This window comes from Blastomyces dermatitidis (genome assembly GCF_000003525.1).
Source record: "Blastomyces dermatitidis ER-3 genomic scaffold supercont1.9, whole genome shotgun sequence".
NCBI classification, from domain to species: domain Eukaryota; kingdom Fungi; phylum Ascomycota; class Eurotiomycetes; order Onygenales; family Ajellomycetaceae; genus Blastomyces; species Blastomyces dermatitidis.
The window spans coordinates 1,470,259-1,491,152 of NW_025544782.1; the positions used below are offsets into that span (position 1 = coordinate 1,470,259).

General features: G+C 31.1%; 1 protein-coding gene across 1 annotated transcript; it reads left to right on the forward strand.

Annotated features, from left to right (window-relative positions):
- Window positions 1-447: 447 nt before the first annotated feature.
- Window positions 448-804, forward strand: BDCG_17598 (uncharacterized protein; the record flags this gene model as incomplete). Its single annotated transcript, XM_045426699.1, has 1 exon — window positions 448-804. One exon carries the CDS (start codon window positions 448-450, stop codon window positions 802-804), a length of 357 nt encoding a protein of 118 aa, XP_045282226.1.
- Window positions 805-20,894: the final 20,090 nt, after the last annotated feature.

The following is a 20,894-nucleotide window of genomic DNA, read 5'->3' on the forward strand; positions in this document are numbered from 1 at the left end:
CAGTGATGCTGACTGACTTCTTCTTGAGATCAGTCATTCTGAGGTGTTTTTTCATCTCAGAGATTCACACTTTCATCTTCTTTTACAGATGAGTAAGAGAGATCTTCTCAGTCTTGACAGAATCTGTTAATACTTGAAGCTCTGAGATTCTCACTCTGTACTGCTTGAGTATCTAGACTTCTTATCAGAATCAACACAATGTCTTTCTATGAGATGATACTTACAGAAAGACAGAAATCATTGTTACAGACACAATGAAAACAATGAGAGTGAGAGAAGAGACAGGTATATAAAATCTTCTTCTTCTTCAGCTGCTTAGTGCAGTGCAGACAAGTAGTGATACTGGTCAGAGACTGCACTGAAGCCTTCTCACAGAGAGAAGATAAAGAAACTGCAGAATTCTGTGAACTCAACTCAGCAGCATTCTGAGCAGGGCTCAGACATGTCATGAAAGAGAAATTACAGATTGAGCTTCTCAGAGTCACTGTCTCTGAAACCAAGCTCTCTCTGAGCTTCTCTCTGAATGACCACACAGGGTCATATGCCACTGTATTGACTGAGAGGGAAAGCAGTGTTGCAACAGTGATGAGAGAGGCAGAGAACAGACTGAACACAGATAAACTGACTAGCAGAAGAAACAACATCTCACTGCAAGGCACAGTGACTACTGCTGCAGCTGCAAAAGAAGCAGAAGAAGGAGAAGATGTGATAATAAGAGTGATACTCTCACAGCTCATTGACACTGCTGTCTCCACCTTCAACCTGGCTTTCTTGACAGTCATGAAGGCTGCTGCTGCATCATGAAGACATTTGTTACTCACTAGAAAACATCAGAATAAGTCCTTGATTATTCTTTAAGAACAATACTTTCATGCACTCACTGTTGTAATTGAGAGAGAGAAAAGAAAAATGTTTCACAGAGAGAGAAATCTTTTCAAAAAATCCTGTCACTACTGTTAGCTTTATCTCTAAAACACATCACTTTTGCAGAGAATTTCATATGTAGAATGAAATATATTGAAAGATCTGTAAGTCACTTATTAACTATGTTTTTCACATTTCAAATCAATATATAAGGAACTCACTTATCACACATTTGATTTGAATAATGATGAAAAAAGAAAGATCTATGCAGTCAGCAGAAAAACTCATCTATTTCTTTGTATCATGTGCAGTATATGCACTGTCAATTGATTGACAACTGTTGCTATACAACAAAGATAATTTCTAATCTGATAATCTTGAGAGCATAGAGACTATGCTCTTAAAGAAAAGAGTATTGTCATGCTCTCAGCCATGTCAAGACCCTGTTATGGTTTTACACAGCTCATTACTTTCATGTGAATGATTTCATCCTATCTGAACTGGTTTTCAACCACTCTATGACATTATTCAGATGTATCATAGGAAGATCTGATTGATGAATATAAGAATCTCACTTTTATATGAGGTCAGCAGATTACTCTTCCTTGACAATGAGACACTGCTGAGGTATCACTTCAGCTATTCTCACTCATGGAATGAGAGGAGAGTATCTGCTCATTGTCTATATAGAATAGCTAGATACTGGCTTCTTATCAAAGAAGTCAGCAATTCATTTTTCTTCTACTGAAATATATATGAGAGTTACTGCATGTCTCATACAATCTTCTTAGTATACTAAGTACTATATCTGTGATATTCTCACAATAACCTTGTAGCCTACAAGCTCACTATTCAAGCAAGATAGTCAAGCTCACTCATACAGCTTCTCAAACAACTACTTCTATGTGACACCGCTGACTAGCCACCGCTTCGGTTCCGCCACGTTACAATAGAACTGAAAAGTCTCACATGCTTGATGAGAATTATATGAGATTATATTCTAGAAGATCTGTGATCTCATACTTCTATTCTTCAAGATATGTTTGTGACAGAGAATATACATTCTGATTAACTGATTTGACATTCTCTATGTCAATCTCATGTATTAATTCTTATTTCAGTGACAATTCTGATGAAAGATCTGTTCAGAAGATCTTCTCATACTTTTTCAAAAGCTTCTTCATATACTTATTCTTCTGTATATTCTTTATCTTAATTTTCTTCTCTTTCAGATTCTATATAATATACAGAATGCTTTTGAATGAGATCTTATAAATTATTCTCTTTACTTATTAATGTGTAAGCAGATTTAATTCTTCTATATATGGTTCGGAAGAACGTACGACCGTCGGATAATAACCCGGCCGCTTCCGAACTACTAGCGTATGCGGCCGCTTCCGAACTACTAGTGTACATGTACGAGTGTAAAGGGGTCATAGCGGCTGCTAATTAAATTAGTGTACAATATTACAATATATAAGAAGCCGGTGTACACCTGTAATCATATACTGGCTTAAGCAATCTTTGAATCACATCTGATAGCATGTCTAAAAACTGGTGAGAAGTGCAGGCTTCTTCAGAATGTGATAATTCTGTCTATGAAGTAATTTATAGTTATCATGTCAGTATGGTTCTAGAATGTCTCAAAAGATAGCATACAAAGAGTGATAAGTGAAAGAGCATCTGATTGATACTGCTTCACTTGTTGAGGGAAAACTCCATGCCCAGGCGAATGCCATGTATGCGAATGAATGAGATGTGAGAAAGGAGATGAGAGTGATGAACCAGATTCAAAGAAGTTCACTTCCTACTCAAAAGAAGGATAAAAAGAAGAAAGTGGCTATCACCGGAGTTGTACAATGATAACAGAAATCATATAACAATATAGTGATATAACAATATAGTGATAATGATACAGTGATATAATAATAGACATTGTACAATCAATGAGAAATCACTGAAATGAATACCTTCTCTAGCTAATATGAATAACACTCTTCTCTACTATCTGAACTGAAAGATATGCAGAACCTCTCAGAGAGTTTACTTGAAACAGTAAGAAAAGCAGCTGAAATCACTGAACTGAAATTGAAGCTCTGTATATGTACAAGAATTCTAAATGAGATTGAGATCTTGTGTACACAGTGACAGACTGAGACAGAAGTCAAACAATAATTAGCATTTACTGTGAATCAAGTATTCACTATAAAGAGCTTCACTGATGCAATCATCATCATTAATAAGAATAGAGAAAATCAGATCTTAGGCCTGCAGTGAGAGATTGAATATTTACACAGATAGATAACTATACTGAATCTGAAGATCTTATCATGATTGTTTACAATCTCTTCAGAAGTATACATATCATCAGAGATCACTGCATAGAATGAGAATCTGAGTATGAAATATATCAAGCTGAGAGATCTGTCAGAGTTATTAAGCTTCAATAATAACTGAAAAAATAATGCTGCAATCAGCTGACTAAGTCAGATATGATTATATTATCAGATTGAATATGAACTTACAGACAGATAGTTAACAGAATTTCAACAAGTCTTAAGATCTGCTGTGTTTCTATGTAAAAAAGCAAAGTCATTATAAATGACTGATGAAAAGATGAATCTCATAGATCTAAAGTAATATTCATTCTTATAAATATGAAATGAGTTTTTCAAATGAATCTTGTATAACTTTGAGAAAGTGAATATATAAGATAAGTGTTATAAACACTTCACTGAGTGTAGATAAGTGAGTGATCTTATATTATACTTTATATACTTCAGCTTATACTATCTCATATTAAATGAAGAGCTTTCAACATCTTTCTGTTTACAGATCTTTATTCATAGTCTTACATCTGAGTTGAGAGTAGAATGAAAATGCTTAATCTCACAGTCAGATACAGTGAAGAAAGCATATAATATTCTTATTGTACAGAAACAAGTGAGTCAATTATAACAGAAAATACTGCAATTGAGTATGTCTTAGCAGAGAATGAATAATCAGACTTCTATGACACAAGTCACACACTCAGATGCAATGAATCTAGATCTGAATGTCATTGCTAAAGCACTGAATTCTCTGAAAAAGAAATTCTCTGAGTGAAAATCTTGATATTATGAGTATTAAGCTTGCTTCAACTGCAGATGCTAAAATCATGATGCAAAAGATTACACTCAGTGTACACAGTTAAGAGAAGCAAGAGAGTCAAAAAACTAGCAGAATCAGTGAGCTTGAAGACACTCACTGATATTCTATAAAAAGTCTTCAAAGTGAAAAAGATGCCTGTGTTAGATGACTCTCTGAATTCTGTGAATATAAAGAAGAAGCAGGCTTCTGAATGAGATGTAAGTGAGAATGATAAAGTGAATACTCATCTCAATGTCTTAGAACCTGAAATGTTAATGTATAGAGAGCACTTGAGTAAGAATTGAGAGATGACTGTAAAAGTGTTAGTGAACACAGAAGCTTCTACACAATATATTAATGATTATATAATCTGAAGATTGAAAGAGGTCTGCTGAGTGAAGAATCTCTGATACATAAGATTATCTAATAACTGATATTTGATATCACCTGTAAGAGTAAGAGTTCTCTTGTACTTTGAAGAATGATCTTGCTATATTTGAGCGCGAGAGCTGCAGAATGTGAAATATAACATTATTCTCAGACTCAATTGATTTCAAAGATTCAATCCGCAGATTCAATGATGTACATATCATATACAGTTGACTGATAGAAAGAAAATGATTCATATGATTCTATCAACTGATATGAGAAGGACATTCCATGTCTCTGATATAGAAGAATTAAATCTGCTTATACATTAATAGGTAAAGAGGACAATTTGCAAGATCTCATCTGAAAGCATTCTGTATATCATACAGAATCTGAAAGAAGAGAAAACCAAGATAAAGAATATGTGAGAGAATCAGTGTATGAAGAAGCTTCTGAAGAAGCATAAGAAGGTCTTTTAAACAGATCTTTCACTGAAATTGTTGCTAGAATGAGGATTTGTATATGAGATTGACACAGAGAATGCAAAACCAGTCAATCAGAATGTGTACTCTCTGTCACAAACACATCTTGAAGAACAGAAGTGTCAGATCACAGATCTTCTAGAATATGATCTTATATAATTCTCATCAAGCATGTGAGGCTTTTCAGTTCTATTTGTGAAAAAGGCGGGTGAGAAGTAGCAGATATATATCAATTATCAAGCATTTAACAAGCTTATGATCAAGAATGAATATTCACTGTCACAGATTCAACAACAGTTGAATACAGTTAGAAATACCTGATATCTATTAAAGATTGATCTTCTCTCAGAATACTGACAGATTCATGTAGATGAACTGTCAGTTCTGTGAACTGTGTTTAATATACAATGAGAGAAGTTTGAATTTCTGATAATATCATTCAGTCTGATAAATGCATCTGTCATCTTTTAAATAATGATGAATATAATTCTTCATAAACAGAATGAAATCTTATATCTTGTATATCTTAATAACATTCTAGTCTTTTCAAACTCATATAATGAATATCTGAAGTATCTTAATAAAGTGCTTATAACTCTGACAGAGTATAAGCTCTACATTAAATTAATCAAGTGTGTGTTTGAAATGAAAGAGTTAAAGTTTATAGAACATGTAGTGAGTGATGACTGTATATATCTCATTCTGAAGAAATTGAATATTATAGTGAATTGACTGTGGCTGAGAAATGTATATTATGTATAACAGTTTCTTGAGTTAGTCTCATACTACTGCAGATTCATCAAGAATTTCATATAAATATCTGCATTACTCTCAGATCTCTTAAGAGAAATAGATACAAATCTGTGAAAGAAGAAGTTTTATTCAATTATCTGAAATATCATGTGTGAAGAGACTTTTCTCACACTGAGAGAATATATAATAACATTCTCAGTGCTTATTCAATCAGATTGTGATAAATCTTTCTATATTAAGATAGATATATTCAAATAAGCTATCAGAGACACTCTTCTACAGATGAGTAAGAATGACAAGCTGCATCTGATAATATATAATGATAGGAAACTATCAAATGCTGAGCTTAATTACTCAGTATATAAAAAGAAATTGCTAGTAATTAAGCATGTGCTGGTATTATAAGATAGATATATTAACAATGAGTATATGACAACAGTGATTATGAATCACAAAAGTCTCATCTATCTACAATTGATGATAAAATCTTTCAAATGCTTAGTATATTAAATCTCAGAGTTTCAAGTGTACAATCTTCATATTAAATACTGAAAGAAATTGAATACTGTGATATCTGATACAATCAGTCACAGATCTGATTTCATGAGTGAGAATTCTGTGAATCAGATATAAGAGATGTTCATGTTAAATGCACTGAGAAGATGCAAGAAATCAGAATAAGTGAATGTCATAATCTCTTACTTGAAGAATGACAAGATGTCAGATGATAAGTATTTTATAAAAGTAGTAGAAGAGATGCTTCTGAACTTCAAGCTGAGAAAATTGAAAAACAACATTATGCTTTATCACAATCTAGAATATGCAGAAGCTCTCTATCTAGAATCTTCATTTTAACATAACTTGATAATTCACATGCACAAGAAATTCAGTCACTTAGAAAGCTCTAAACTCATGAGTGTACTCAAATCAAGAGTATACTAGTTAAGCATGACTGAGAACATTCAGATATATACTTACAAGTGTCTGAATTGCCAGGTTATGAAAGAATCTAAGAAAGAATTAGAACATGAGAAAGTATAACATCAGATGAAGTATACAATACAACTGTTTAAATAATGAGAAGTGAATCTCATAGACATATTGCTGTGAACATCAAATGAAAATCAATAGATAATCACTGCTATTAATTATACTACTGACTGGCCAGTTGCAAAAGCAGTTTCAGAGGTAATAGAGAAGATAATAATAAAGTTTCTACATAATGAGATCTATGTCAACTATGAAATGCTGCGTGAGATTCTAACTGATAACAGTGTGAACCTCATGAGAGAAGTGATGAGACATTTTGTAAGCTAGTTACAGACAAGATATCATAGAATAACATCATATCATCCGCGGATAAACAGGAAGATGAAATGCTTGAATGAAATCTTGAACAACATGCTGATGAAATATCTAGTGAGCAAGACTATGAGACTATGAAATGAATATCTCAGGCAGGCACTATTGACCACGCGGATTTGACAGCATGCAGTCTCTAAGCATTCATCATTCTACCTGTTGTATGAATTGCATCCGCGCATCCCGGAGAATGCTTTGAAAAAGGTGAGGGAGGAAACAGCAGTTGCGGACACAACAGTTGCAGATGCAGAACCAAGATTGAAAGAGATCAGCCACATACATGCAAAAGCTAACAAGTTACTTCTGAACTGAGCAATTCAATCAAAAAGAATACAAGACTCACTAGTTAAGAAATCAAGTCTCAAGATGAGAACATGAGTTCTCATATACAATGAGAATTCTGAGAAGTTTCAATCTAGATAATTTGAGTCATATAAAATACTCAAATCACATTCTCTGAGAATGTATGTATTGAAAGAATCAGAGAAATGAGTCTTATACAACTTAATCAATGATTCATGACTTATAAAAGTAAAGATATAAGATCTGAGTGAATTATAATTATCTACAGCACTATCATCAGTGTTGAAAAAGAAGAGACTTATAATTGAAAAGTCTCACAAAGTAAGAGAAATCATAGATGCTTATAAATCAGATAATCTCACTTATTCTGATCTTTTTATAATTATAAGAAAAGATTGAGAAGCAATGAAGAAATCAGATGAATATCATACTTCAATAAGTGATGAGACTGTAGCTAATTGTATAATAACACATCACAGACAGTGAGTGCAATATAGTAAAGAGTGATCTCAAAGTGACAGACTTATACATGAGTCAGATCACAGAAGAAAAAGAAATTCAGAGTTGAATTTAACTGTTTATATTAGTTCAATTGTAGAGATCACAGAGAACAAACTATCTGAAACATCTGTGAACACATGAGATCAAGTCATCTCAATCTCTGAGAATGCTCAGAGATCAGATAAGATTAGTTTTAATAAGCTGTTCACTGTAGTAATCTGAGTGAGTGAAGAGAGACAGTATAATACATGAGACAGAATTATAAAAGATGAAAGCTACTGAATCTAGTCACTGAATACTGTATTATATAGAGGTTGTGTAAGAGTAGTGACTAGCAGATAAAGAAAAAGTATAAGAAAAGAAAAGAAATAATGAATTGATTATCAACTGTAAGAATCAGCTGCAAAAGACAAATGTTATTATACATATCTTATTCATTTTCATACATCACATGTTTAATCTATTTCCAATACCACACTATCTGAAAAACACTAAAAATAAAGGAAATCTCAAAACTCAAGATCTGTAAGAGATTTGAGAGCTGCAAGCCACTCTTGCAATAACACTGCACATGTCTTCAATTCCTCTATCACTCTGTATATGACATTAATGTCATTTATTGCAAGATTGGCTGGAATGCCAATATAGAAATGTGTATGTGTATGTGTAGAAAAATTGAAGAAGAGCACAGAACCTGCAGAATCAGAAGCCAGAGCAGAGAGAGTGAAGATGAAAGAAATAGAAGAAGAAGAAGACACAGAATCAGATAAATAACAGCAGAAGTCATCTGAGACTGAACACTTATAATTCAGTGTGCACACAACCTTCTCTGCAGAAAAGAAAGAGAAAGTGATGAAGAAAGCTTGAAAATAAGAGAGAGTAGTCTCTGCAGCATTATCATTTTTGATTAAAATGATCTCTGGCACTGAAGCAACTAAGAACTATTGTTAGCATATAAAACTGTAAAAAGCAGAGGTAATAATTACTGAATGAACATCTGCTAGTCTTAGAATTGTATGTGCAATTACAACACGCACAAGGCTTCTCAGAAAGAGAGAGAGAGATACAGAGAAATGCAGAAAGCAGAACACAGCATGCAAACAGCTCATTCTCACAATAACATTTCAGACAAGGTGTACAAGCCTCATGCCTGCAGGTGTAAAAGAGTATGATATCTGCATTTTCATTTCTGAAAACACAGATATCTTTTATCTGTATCATGAAATCAGACAACAGACATTAGAGAATAGACTGATACAGATCTATTATTCTGAAGAAATTTGTCAGAGTGAATATCTTCATGATATTGAACTTTACAGTTGTAAAAAGCTTCTTAATATCTGTGAACATTATAACTTCATACACAGCAAAACTCATAATGATTTTTTCTAAGAACAGAAAAATCAGCATCAGAAAGAAAAGATGAAAAAGAAAAAGACTTATAATCTTAATACTGTTAAGAGAGAGAGTGATTCTCTGATATGAATAAATGATTATCTCATTATAAATATTTAAAATGAATATAATAATCAGTGTCTGTGACTGAGCTTTAGATAGTTATATTATATACAGTCTTCATATAATAAATTATTCTGAGAGTTAGTAAGAAGAATGAAAGTGTACATACTGAAAGATGTGATTCATTAAGTCTATGTCATATCTTCTTAAAATAGGAAGAGCTGATAATAAAAGCAGAGACAGTAAAACCAGAAGTAGTGAGAGTAGAAATTGCAGGAACAGAGGTAGAGAGAGTGAGAGAATCAGACACAGAGATAAGTGTAGAAGATTGAGAGAGAGCAGCAGAGAAAGAAGTAGTAGAAGAAGCAGAAGAGAATATAGAAGATCTGATCATACATGACACAGACAATTTCTTCATTATCACATTCTTCAAGTTCTCAATCAATGATTTAACATCAGGTTCACTATTATCAGTGAATGCAGATCTGTCAATTTATGAAGATTCTATATAAATAAAAACAAACATATCAGCATCTGCATTTATATAAAATCATGTCAGAAAACATGATCAGAAACCCGCTGAAGAAAATGATTGAAACATATAAGAAGATAAAGAAGATGTGTCATTCATGATAGTATATTCTGATAATTGTTAAAAGATAAACAAGTTCTGGTCATGTTTCACAACATGTTACACTTACTGCTAATGAACTGTCTGATATGAGTATTACAAGAACACTTATTATCAGAATAAGAGATTATCATCAGAAACATGTATAACATGATAGATAAACAGATGAAAAGAGTTGAACAGAAGAAGAGATAGAAATCTTGAATGAGATGATAGCATTTGATAATGACAATGATGAAGATGATGATTGAAGAATGAGAAAAGTTAGTGAATGAGTGATGTAATATAGTGAAAGTTTCTTTATGAGAGTGTACACAGAACACTAGCCGAATCAGGAATAGGTCACACAATTGTGAAATGCTAGTGATGAGCTAATCCGCATGAAGCTAGAGTGTATGACATGATCATGTGAGCGTGACTGAATCTGATGAGAGAGAATGTGATTCAGAAGAATGTACAACTGTCAGATAATAATGCAGCTGCTTCTGAACTACTAGTATATGCAGCCACTTTTGAACTACTAGTGTACGCATACGAGTGTAAAGAGGCCATAGCAGCCGCTAATTAAATTAGCATACAATATTACAATATATAAGAAGCCGGTGTACGCCTGTAATCGTACGCTGGCTTAAGCAACCTTTGAATCACATATATCAGAGATGTGAAATATTCTTCTCATATCAGTTAATAGAATTGTATGAACTGTTTTCTTTCTATCAGTTAACTGTATATAATATGTACATCATTGAATCTGTGAATTGAATCTTTGAAACTAATCAAGTCTGAGAATAAGATTATATTTCATGTTCTGCAGCTCTTATATCTAAATATAGCAAGATCATTCTCTGAAGTGTAAGAGAACTCTTACTCTTACAGATGATATTAAATATTAGTTATCAGATAATTTTATATATCAGAAATTCTTCACTCAGCAGACTTCTTTCAGTCTTTAAATTATATAATTATTAATATATTGTGTAGAAGCTTCTGTGTCTGTTAATACTTTTATAGCCATCTCTTAATTCTTATTCAAGTGTCTCTTATATATTAACATTTCAGGTCTCAAGACATTGAGATGAGTATTCACTTCATTCTCACCTGTATCTCAGACAGAAGCCTGCTTTCTCTTGATATTTATAGAATTCAGAGAGTCTTCTAACACAGACATCTCTTTCACTTTAAAGACTTTTCATAGAATATTAGCAAGTATCTCTGAGCTCACTGATTCTGCTAGTTTTTTAACTCTCTTGCTTCTCTTGACTGTATATACTGTGTGTAATCTTTTGTATCATGATTTTAGCATTCACAGTTGAAGCAAGCTCAATGCTTATAATATCAAGATTTTCACTCAGAGAATCTCTTTTTCAGAGAATTCAGTGCTTTAGCAATAGCATTCAGATCTAGATTCATCATATTCAGATATATAACTTGTATTATAGAAGTCTGATTATCTGTTCTTCACTGAGATATACTCAATTGCAGTATTTTCTGTTACAATTGACTCACTTGTTTCTATATAATGAGAATGTTGTACACTTCTTTCACTGTGTCTGATTACAAGATTAAGTATTTTTATTCTACTCTCAACTCAGATGTAAGATCATGAATGAAAATCTGTAAACAGAAAGATATTGAAAGCTTTTCATTCAATACAAGATAGTGTAAGCTGAAGTGTATGAAGTATAATATAAGATTACTTACTTATTTACACTCAGTCAAGTTTTTATAATACTTATCTTATATATTCACTTTCTCAAAGTTATGTAAGATTCATTTGAAAAACTCATTTCATATTCATGAGAATGAATATCACTCTGAGTCTGTGAGATTCATCTTTTCATCAGTCATTCATAATAACTTTGCTTTTTCATATAGAAACATAGCAGATCTTAAAACTTGTTGAAATTTCATTGACTGTCTGTCTGTAAGTTTATGTTTGATCTGATAATATAATTATATCTGACTTAGTCAGCTGATTACAGTATTATTTTTTCAGTTGTTATTAAAGCTTGATAACTCTGACAGATCTCTCACCTTAATATATCTTATACTCAGATTCTTATTCTGTATAGTAGTCTCTGATGATGTGTACACTTCTGAAGAGATTGTGAATAATTATGATGAAATCTTCAGATTCAGTGTAGTTATCTATCTGTGTAAATATTCAATCTCTCACTGCAGATGTAAGATCTGGTTTTCTCTATTCTTATTAATAATAGTGATTGTGTCAGTGAAGCTCTTCATAGTGAATACTTGATTCACAGTGAATATTAACTGTTGTTCAACTTCTGTCTCAGCCTGTCACTGTATATACAAGGTCTTAATCTTATTTAGAATTCTTATACATGTACAGAGCTTTAATTTCAGTTCAGCAGTTTCAGCTGCTTTTCTTACTACTTTAAGTAAATTCTCTGAGAGATCCTGCATATCTTTCAGTTCAGGTAGTAGAGAAGAGTGTTGTTTATATTAACTAAAGAAGATATTCATTTCAGTGATTTCTCATTAATTGTATAATGTCTATTATTATATTACTATATTATTATATTACTATATTATTATATAATTTCTGTTATTATTATACAACTTTAGTGATGATTACTTCTCTTTTATCTCTCTTAATGAAGAGTAGTCTTCTTTGAATCTGATTTATCACTCTTATTTCTTTTCTCACATCTCATTCATTTACATATGTAATATTCACCTGAGTGTGAAGTTTTCTCTCAATAAGCAAAGCAGTATTAATCAGATGCTCTTTCACTTATCACTCTTTATATACTATTTTTTAAGATGTTCTAGAATCATACTGACATGATAACTATGAATTACTTTGTAGATGAAATTATCATGCTCTGAAGAAGTCTGTGCTTCTCACTGGTTTTTAGACATGCTATCAGATATGATTCAAAGGTTGCTTGAGTCAGTGTATAATTACAGATGTACGCCGGCTTCTTATATACTGTATGCTAAATTAATTGATGGCTGCTATGACCTCTTTACATTTGTAAGCAAGTTCGGAAGCGGCCGCGTTATTATCCGGCGGTCGTACGTTCTTCCGAACCACAGTGAAATGAAAGCTGGCAGAAATAAAAGAAGAGTATACATTATTCAAGATTTGAAATAAAACTCAAGTAAAAATCTTGTTCAATTAAATGTAAAAAGAAAATATTCTCATCTATAATACAGCTAAAACTAGGACATGACTATTTCAAATCTTATATGCAAAGATTTGATGATAGATTTAATTCAATAGAATACTTATTCTGCAATGCAAATGAGAATTCTGAGTATATTATAATACACTGTGCATTATACAATAGTCTCAGAGTCAGATTGAAAGAGAAGTATAATCTAAATCAATTAAATATGAGATTCTTATTCTCAACTGAGATAGGAATTAAATACTTAATAGACTTTCTATCAGAAACTCAAGCAGCTACAAGAAAATGACTAAATTCAGAAATATCTGAATATGAAGAGGAGGAAATTGATCAGATATAGTCTGTTAAAATAGCTATATACTATCTTTTGAGAATTTGTTTCATTACAGTCTCTTTTTATTTTACTTTATTTTTTCCTTTCTATTCTTTTCTATATATCTATTTAATGTGGCTATCTTTAAGACTGTGTTCTCTTTTCTTTTGTCATGATATTGTCAAATGGTTTCAAAGTATCAGAAGATGTTAAAACACTGTAATTTGTAAACAGTTTTTGTATTCTGAGCTGAAATTTTCTGATTTTGCATATCTGAAATTAGTGAATGTATGATAGTTATCTTTATAGATATAGGAAAAACTCTGAGAACTTTTAATTCTTAGGTAGATGTCATAGTCTCTGACTACATACATCTATAATTGAAGAATAATAATAATAATAATAAGCTCTTTCTTTATAACAGCTATTCAAGTATTCTTTTGCAGAGATGCAATTATCTTCTTATATATTTACAGAACTTTAATTTCTTCAACAGTCTCAGAGTCTCAGCACACAGCACAGATCTTGAACATATAATAGAGCTGAAATTCAATGATGTTAAATATCTTTAAGATAATAGAGTTGAAAGTTATGACATTTTTTCAAGATCTTCTGTGTCTTTTTGAAGTTATAGATGACTTCTCACTAACTTTCTTTCAGAGATGTCTGACTTTGTGACCTGTGACTGTAGTAACAGATGAGAAAGAGATGTTCTTAACTGATATCTGTACAGAGAGAAACTCTTTTTGCAGAGATGCAGAGATCAGTAACAGATTAACATAGAGATAATCATTACAGATAAGAATGTCTGTAGTCAGTGTATAAGATATATCAATTGTATTATAATTATCAAGCACTGAGCTCACTAGCTGTGATAGTGTGACATTCTCATTGAATTTCACACTGCTGAATATGATGACTTCATCTTTTACAGAGTTTTATATTCTGTATATCATCTCACTATAATATTCAATCAGAATTATTTATTCACTGTATTTAGTAAACTTACTATAATCTTCTCAGAGACCTTCTTTGAGAATGTAAACAGGTGATTTAATCATCTGTAAGTCATTGCTGTGCAGAAATAATCTGCCTTTTCATACTTTATAGAGAATTAGTAGAATTCAGTTCCTCAGTTGAATTGTATCTGAGAATAAGAAAGTGCTTGTTGAGACTATATTGATATACAGTATTGCTGTAAACACAGTCTCTGCTCATAGCTTGACTGATAGACCTGCTTATATCATTATAATATGAGCTTTTGAGATAATAGTTTGAATGAACTGTTTTGTAATATCATCTTAGTTAAGAGTATAGAGCTCTGTTGACTCTCATTTGACACTGAATTCAGTGAGAACTGCTTACATCTATTAATCACTTATTTCAGTGACTCTGTCAGAATGTGTAAATGCAACTTTTATATTCAGATTCTGAAGATATTTAAGATGGAAATTAATAACATTCAGTAGCTGATCTTTGTTCTTGAGAAAATAAGCAGTTTTATAATATATGACATTGTTCACTATAAAGAGTAGATATCTGTAATCTTGAAGAGATGCAGAAAAATTATTAGAAGTGCTGAAGAATTCACTATCTTCTGTAATATCAAAGTGCAGACAGATACTGCAGATGTTTTTTCTTATTATAGAGATCTGTGAGATCTTCTTCTTAACTTTCACAAGTTTGCAGGTCTTACAGAACAGCATTTCAGAGTCTCTCTTGATTTTAATATTAGAGATGAGATTCTTTATCAGTTATTGAATATCAGTGATGTTCAGATGTTCTAGATGAACATGCTATGTAAAGAGTGTATTATTATAATTCAGAAGTGTCTACACAACTGCAGCTAGAACAGCTTCACAGATACTGTGTATAGAATAGACATGATAATTTGTTTTCACAGTATAGAAGTATTGATTATATTCATCAATTATCTCAAAATCAATGATGTGATCATTCTTATCTCAAAGAAGTTCAAAGTCAAATTCTTTATTAATAAGCTGACTGAAGCTTAAGAGATTGCAGAAGACTGCTGATGAGTAGTGAACATTTTACAAATTCAATTTCATTTCATTTATATGAATACAGATCTCATTAATATTATGAGTATGATCAGCTCATTATTAATTTCTTCTACAGAGTCAAGTTCTTCTTTGTTATCTGAAGTATATATATATTTGAAGATACTTCTATCAGATGTCATAGTGTAAGAAGCTGCAGTGTTTAAGTATTATAGAGAATCTCTATAAACTGTAGTAGCAGATAGAGCTTTTGCAGTAAATGCAAAGTTAAAGTTCTTTTCACTCATAAAGAATGTTAAGTTCTTTTCAGTATAGTATTCAATTGCAGAATAATTGATTCTTTGATATTCTGATAATTGATCTTTTCAGTTCTTAAGAAAGTAATCAGTTTTATTATATTCACAGTGAATACAATACTTACACTTTATCACTGTGTTAAATATATTCTCATAGTGAAGATTAGATGTATTTCTGCTTTTACTGTGATTAGTTTGCTGTGATCTAAGCTTGCTTATCTCAGTGAGTTCTGCTTTATTATTATCATTCTTGTTCTTTTTCTTTTTCTTTTTCTTTTCAGCTTCTTTCACTGACATTTTCTTTTTATTGTTATTTAATCTGATAACTCTCTTATAGTGAACTAGATTATTAATAAGATCATTGAAATTGATCTCTGAAATGAATATCTTTGAAATTTCTTAATATAGATTCTTAAGATAGATTTGAATGAATATTTATACATAGATTCTCAAATTATAAATGAATTATTGAGTAAGAAAGTCTTTGAATATTGATCAGTCATATGTGTTAATATCATTTATTATCATCTGTCAGTGCTTTGTATACAGTGTAATATTATTTTTATAATCAGTAATTAACATAGTAATAATCTTATTGTATAATTTGAATTGAAGATCTGCTCAGTGTATTTAATATTTCAATTCAACTGTTTATTATAGTGCAGTGACTTATCTTATTCTAATGATATTATTATTATCAGTCTGATTAAATTTGAATTGAGTAAGTATTTACAGCTCAGTCTTTATTAAGTTTCACATACACTTTTATAATCAGCTTTCTTTATATTATCGGATTTTTAAATCATCACTTACAAGCTGAGTATCTGAGAAAAGCTCTTCATTCACAAGAATGTGAGATGTATCAATTAAAACTGCTTTTGATTTAATTTCACAGTATTAAATATCATAGTCTTTCAGCTCTGAGAGCTTTATAATAATCTTTATTTCAATATAACTGTAATTATTCTTGAATTCACAGAACTTATCTGTTTCAGTGACTAAGTTCACAGATATAGTGAGATTCAGATTTATTCTCTGCTTCTGTGATCACTGTTTACAGGTGATTTTCACTGCATCTGCTTTTGAGAATTCTGTCTCTTATAAACAAGTGAAGCATGTTATTATTTCAGTGATCTCATCAGTAGAGCTATCTCAGATGAGTGTAGAGTATTCTGTTAAGAGAAGATCTTCTTCTTCTCTTGAACTTATATTATATTCTGTATTTATTTCAGTTTGAACTTTCTAAGCTGTTTGAGATGATAATTGCAGCTCAAGTGACTCTTATTCAGAGATATTATATGTATATATTGACTGTGTTAAATATCTTCTATTCATGTGAAAATGCAGAAGTTACTTACAGACTTGTTGTGAAAGTCTGTAGTAGATTAATTAATTTTGAAATTAATAATTCTTTTCAATCTGTGATAAGCAGCTGCAGAATCACTAATACAGTATTTCAAAATGTAATTAGATCTTTTTAATTTTAAGAGTATGAAGTGTAAGAATATAGCAAATTAGAGTGAATTCTTGTTTATAAAAGAGACATAATGTGACGGGCTGCGCCTGATCAATTATATAGACTATTCTGTTACACTTCATAGATTCTTCCGCTTCACTTCATAGATTCTTTCACTTCACTCTTGAACATATACACTCTGATTCTCAGCCATTCTTGATTGCTGATTCTCGGCTGTTATAAACGCGTATAAATTCTTCCGCTCTGAAGCTTCACTGTGTACATCATCACATACATGTATAAATATTCACTTCAATTGCTGATTTCTACACTTTCTCTTTCTTTTCTTCTCTAATGTTTTTCTCTTTGTTATATAAGATCTATAATATTATATCAATCTATTCAGTGTAGGTCTCTTACACTAGAAAAACATTCATCATCTTCTTATTAGAAAATGATTATTCATACATCATCTTCTCATTAGAAATGATTATTTATTGAGAGATATCTGAACATGTAATAACATGTAAGAAAGAGAAACAGTTAAGTGAACACTGAGTTCTCAGATAGAAGCTTACTCATCAGTTGCTCTGACTCTGCAATAAGATCTTATAAGAGAATGTCAGTGAAAGACTCAAGAGTTCTGACACTCAGAAATATAAGATATTCATACAATTACACATTCAACAATTGATATAATCATGTTTAATAATAATATAAAACTCTTGAATATGAGTATAGATATGATGTCACAATGACTCTGAGCAATGTTGAAATTACAATAATAATAAATAGCTGATATGCATGCAACTCAACAACTTCAATATGAAGAGATTCAATGATTAACTCATGCAATTTCAACATCTACAGAATTGAATATAAAAGCACTGAAAGAATGCTTAGATGCTCTCATATATTTTAATACTTTCAATCTCACTCTCTACTCATCATGAAGAATGAAAATGCTTATAAAACTGAGTATAGATAAAGATGTCATCAGTTCATTAATTAATCAAGATTGATATATCAATGAACAGTTAAAGAATCGCATGAAACAGAAGTTTCATTTATGAATGAAAGCATATAAACCAGTGTTGTGAATGTCTGACAATATCATGAAATATCTTAATATTCTGTTTCAAGACACTGTCATACAACAGAAGACATTAGATTGATTATAGAGTATTTAACAGAGAAACATTTCTCTTATAACATTCATCTCTGACTTCAACATCAAGATCTTAGAAGCAGGTGATTAATCTTGAGAGAATTGAATGAATATTAGCATGCTCAAGAAGATATTAACTTTCAAACTCTTACAGACTCTTATAAGTGTAAATAAAGACTCAACTTATGAAGGCTTCTGCACACAGCTTCAGACATTGAATGATCATCTTATCAAGCTCAAGAGTATACAGAACAGTGACAGAAGATGTTACATCTCAGTCACTTATATATTCATACTGAAGGGAAGTAACAGCAATGATGCAGATGCTATGAACTGAATAGATTCAAATGTCTATACATAAGCAAGAGTTTCTGCCATTCAAACAGGCTTCTGAGTTCCTGGGATCACTCTCAAAGAAGTCACTGATTGATGTCAATATGAAGTGTGTATTAACTGTAACTGATCAAAACACATTGCTTTCAACTGCTGATCAGTCTATATATCTTCTCACTTGAAGAATGAATCAGCATCTGTTCACATCAATCACATTGCAGTGAAGAAAGATTCAGAAGATAACTATAAGAATGTCTCAGTGAAACAGAGAAAAGATTAGCTTCTGTTCAACTTTACAAACAGAAGCTTGAAGAGATCAGATGATAATAATTTGAAGAGAAAATAACAATGAATGTAATTCTTGTATCTACTGTGATTGATAACATGTATAATATGAAAGCTATGATAGACAGCAGTCTATGCTACTATACAATGATAAAATCTTCAGTTGTAAGATATTATAATCTTCAGTGTATTTCTTTATTAAAATCTCAACTTCTTACAGAATTTAATGATCTGAAAGATGTTAATATCTGTTACATAATAAAACTAAATATAGATATGAGAGAATATTAACATGAAGATGTCTATATATATGAAGTTGATAATCTCAATTACAATCTTATATTAGAACTTGTCTGACTATCTGAACAAGGTATCTTGCTGAATACTTGAAACAGAAGCTTGATATTCTCTAATGATGATAGAATTCACAAAGATGATATTTACAAGACTATGAATCTTGCACAGATCTCTGTCAATGCTTATGAAATACTTTGAAAAAGTAGTCATTATTAAAATCACTGACAGAGTCACTGACAAGTTCATTAATAGCAGAATTATATATCAATCTATTCTGTCAGTCTGACTAATATTAAAAAGGCTCTAGAAAAGTTATTCTATATTATAATAACAGATTCTTATACAAAACTCTCTCAATAATATCATGAATATCTAAATATCTTCTAATAAGATAATATTATGAATATACTTCTCTTATAAGATTCTGAAGTGAATCACAGTATCAAGTTAGAGAAAAAGAATGATAAGAACTCTGAACTGTCATAAGACTCTCTTTATAATATATCTCAAGATGAACTTCTTCTTCTTTGAAAGACACTCAATGATCTGTTAAATAAAGAATTCATATATATTAGCAACTCTTTCACTGCAGCTTCTATTCTCTTTGCAAAGAAATCAGATGAAGAACTTCAGTTCTGTATGAATTATCAAGAATTGAACAGATTAATAAAGAAAGACTGTTATTCTTTATCTCTTATCAATGAAACTCTAGCTCACATTGAACAAGCTCAATGATTTACAAAGTTAGATATTATCACTGTGTTTCATAAGATTCACATTACTGAAGAAGATGAGTGACTTACAGCATTTCAAACACAATATAGTCTCTTTGAATGAGTAGTCACACTCTTTGAACTGGTCAATACTCTCAGTATATTTCAGAAGTATATCAACTGAGCACTTTAAGACTTTCTTGATGAATTTGTATCTACTTATCTAGATGACATTCTCATCTTCACTGATGAATTCAGAAAGAAATATCAAGAGTATGTGCAAAGAGTATTACAATGACTATAAGAAGTGAGACTATCAATTGATATTAACAAGTGTGATTTTGAAGTCAAAAGTACTAAATACTTAGGTTTTATTATAGAAGCTGACAAGGAAATCTGAATGAATTCTGAGAAGATCTCTGCTATTCTTGAATAAGAGGCTCTGTGCACTGTGAAAGATGTATAAAGCTTCATCAAATTTGCTAACTTCTATTGACAATTTATATAAAACTTCTCAGATATCACAAGATCACTTACAGAACTCACTAAGAAAGACTCAGTATTTTAATAATCAGCAGACACTGAAGCTGCATTTACACAGATGAAGAAGATGTTCATTAATATCTCTCTACTAATAATATTCAATTCTGATTATAAGACAGTTGTTGAAGCTGATTTCTCTGACTATATAACAGAAGAAGTGATATTGTAATATAATGATGAAGATATTCTACAATTATATATCTTTATATTTAAGAAACTGAGTTCTGCTGAATGCAATTATAAGATCTATAATAAGAAACTTCTCATGATTGTATACTGTTTAGAAGAATGAGACTCTGAACTTTGAAGTGTCTCTGAATTTGAGATAGTCATAGATCATAAGAATCTCAAATACATTATAACTACTTATAAACTCACTGAATGACAGATATAATGATCTGAGTTTTTAAGTTACTTTCATTTTATAATACACTACTGTTCTGGCAGTCAGAACTTGAT